Raw genomic sequence first — 2500 nt, forward strand, 5'->3', positions numbered from 1 at the left:
TAGCATCAGCGCTCTGAAAAGTGCTGAGGAATTCGGATGGTTTCCTTCGCCCAACCCTTTTTTATGCCAGCCTGACATGGCCTTATTTTCGCTAATATATCGTTATAAGCAACCGTCTGTTCCCCCACCAGTGCCAAAGCAGTCGCCTTTCCTTACGTAGTATAGAGTGCACTGTGTCCCTTCAAGATGGAACGATCTATCAAAGGATATGATTCCTTGCTCATACTCGGTTGAGTTCTGGATGCAGAGAGGGAGAGTATTAAAGCAGGTTTCAAGTCCATCCGTGAACATTATAATGTGTAACATTTACCACTATATTTTATACATCTTTCCTTCTTTGCATGGATCACTTTATTCAAAATGCATTTAATATATACAAGAAATGTTCTTAATTAAGCAAGAGCATGGGGGCAATCTGAATCATATTTAGATATGTGCATGAAAGAAATTTGATATTACTTGAGAGATCCGTTTAATTTTTTTCATGATTCCGACTTTAGGCATTTTCGATTCAGTATAATGTTTTCAAGGTTTGTTAACTGTCGTTGCAAGAGAAAAGTCACTCCTCTTTTTTTTTTTTTTTTTAGATAATTGCGCTTTGTTTATTTGAATTTTCTACATTTCACCATTCTGTTTTATGTCATAATGAATTTGACTTTCTATATATATATATATATATGTATATATATATATATATATATATATATATATATATATATATATATATATATATAATGTACACACACACACACACACATATGTACATGTGTGTGTATTTGCGTGTATGTGTGTGTGTGTGTATGTGTGTGTGTTCGTGTGCGCGTGTGTGTGTATGTGTGCGAGTATGTGTGTGGATCTTTGTGTGCGTATATATATATGTATATATATATGTATGTATGTATATATATATATACATATATATGTATATATATGTATATGTATGTATATATAAGTATATATATATGTATGTGTACATAATTGTTTATATATATATATACATATATATACATATATACATATATATATATATATATATATAAGTACATATACGTACACACTCATATATACACTCAATATGTATATAATACGATTAGGGTGGGAGCGTATCTACTGCAGAGTTAGTGATGAAAACGGTCAAGAGCCACTGACACACACGATATGAAGTGCCATCCATTCCCCACGCTCGCTCGTCGGTTCCCAAACCATTAACAAGGATCAAGTCTAACAGATGATTGATAAGTAGTAACTCTCTCTCTGTATTATAAACTGTTCTTATATATTTCTTTGATCAGATGGTTCGGACAATGTTTTTCGTGCGAATCATAGTAACTTAGATAAGCTTGGAGCGATTGGTAATGAGGTGTCACGTTTTTTCGTTCTAGAATGCCGCTTTCGTGACATGAACACGGCATTGACACAACATAGACATGACATCCTAGAATATGACTTATATATCTATCCATTTACATACCTATCTATCAATCAATCAATCGTGCAATCTATACAACTATACATAAACACATGCGCACATACATATATACATACTCGAATGGATGTAGACAGACATACAAAGACAAATGTGTGGGTATTTATGCATGTGTATGTAATGTGCATATGAATGAATATAAAGTCTTTCAATTACAGGTTTCTGGGGAGCTCATAACAAGGACCTGGATCTCATGCGGTCGCTACGTGATGTGATGTACAGCAAGCCCCAGTCCGAGAAGTATAACCACGACCAGAAATTACTGAAGGCCGTGGTATGGCCAGTGGCAAGGGTATGTCTTGGTACTCTCTAATAGCTTTCCAGGAAGGGAGAGGTGCATGGCCTGTGTATAAGTGTTTTTTTTTTTTAGATATTCCTTATGGATAAGTCAACAGAAAAGCACCAGCGACTTCATTTTTTCCAATTGATACACTCGAGAAATTGTCACTAGACTTCATGCATATTCCACTAGTTTATAAGAAGTGCGAAATGTTTCTCAGTGCACTTTGAATTGTAAACAATCCTTGGGAAAGGAGAAAGCAAAGAATAAATCGCAGTTAATTTCATCTTGCACAAATAATATACATACATTTGAATATTTATGTCTGTATTAGAACGAGTCTGAGTTTCGGTACGTTTTTGCTAGTATGTGTTTGGCTGTGTGTGCAAATGTGTTTGTATGTGCAAGCCAAACATGTGTATTGAATGTGTACACATGTGCAAATATTGATCGAAAAACAAACCAGCATACATCATTACAACTTTCACATTAAGCATAAAAATCCCCCTTATATTTCAGACCAGCGTGTTAAACCACGAAAGCTTCACATGCAAGAAGTGGCGACGAGAGCATGGTCCGGCCGTGCCCTTCCCGACACAGCGCGTGGAGGGCACGTACTGCGGCTGGGGCACGTATAAGGTCGCCGAGGCCAAGCTGGTGGCCAAGTCGGAGTGCCCCGTGGAATGCCGGCCGAAGGACCACCAAGACTGGACGAGGTGCTAGTGCGTTCTGAC

General features: G+C 37.0%; 1 protein-coding gene across 4 annotated transcripts in view; it reads left to right on the plus strand.

Annotated features, from left to right (window-relative positions):
* Positions 1-2500, plus strand: part of LOC122242092 (uncharacterized) — a 12467-nt gene that overhangs the window by 9567 nt on the left and 400 nt on the right. For all 4 annotated transcript variants that reach the window (XM_086537367.1, XM_086537370.1, XM_086537366.1 and 1 more), the window contains 2 exons: positions 1645-1778; positions 2286-2500. The exon at positions 2286-2500 is cut by the window's right edge. In XM_086537367.1, coding sequence (XP_086393493.1) covers positions 1645-1778; positions 2286-2489 — 338 coding nt within the window. In that variant the 3' untranslated portion in view covers positions 2490-2500. The remainder of the gene's footprint in view (positions 1-1644; positions 1779-2285) is intronic.

Source organism: Penaeus japonicus, unplaced genomic scaffold (assembly GCF_977035675.1).
Source record: "Penaeus japonicus unplaced genomic scaffold, GWHDUDI00000001_assembly GWHDUDI00000005, whole genome shotgun sequence".
NCBI lineage: Eukaryota > Metazoa > Arthropoda > Malacostraca > Decapoda > Penaeidae > Penaeus > Penaeus japonicus.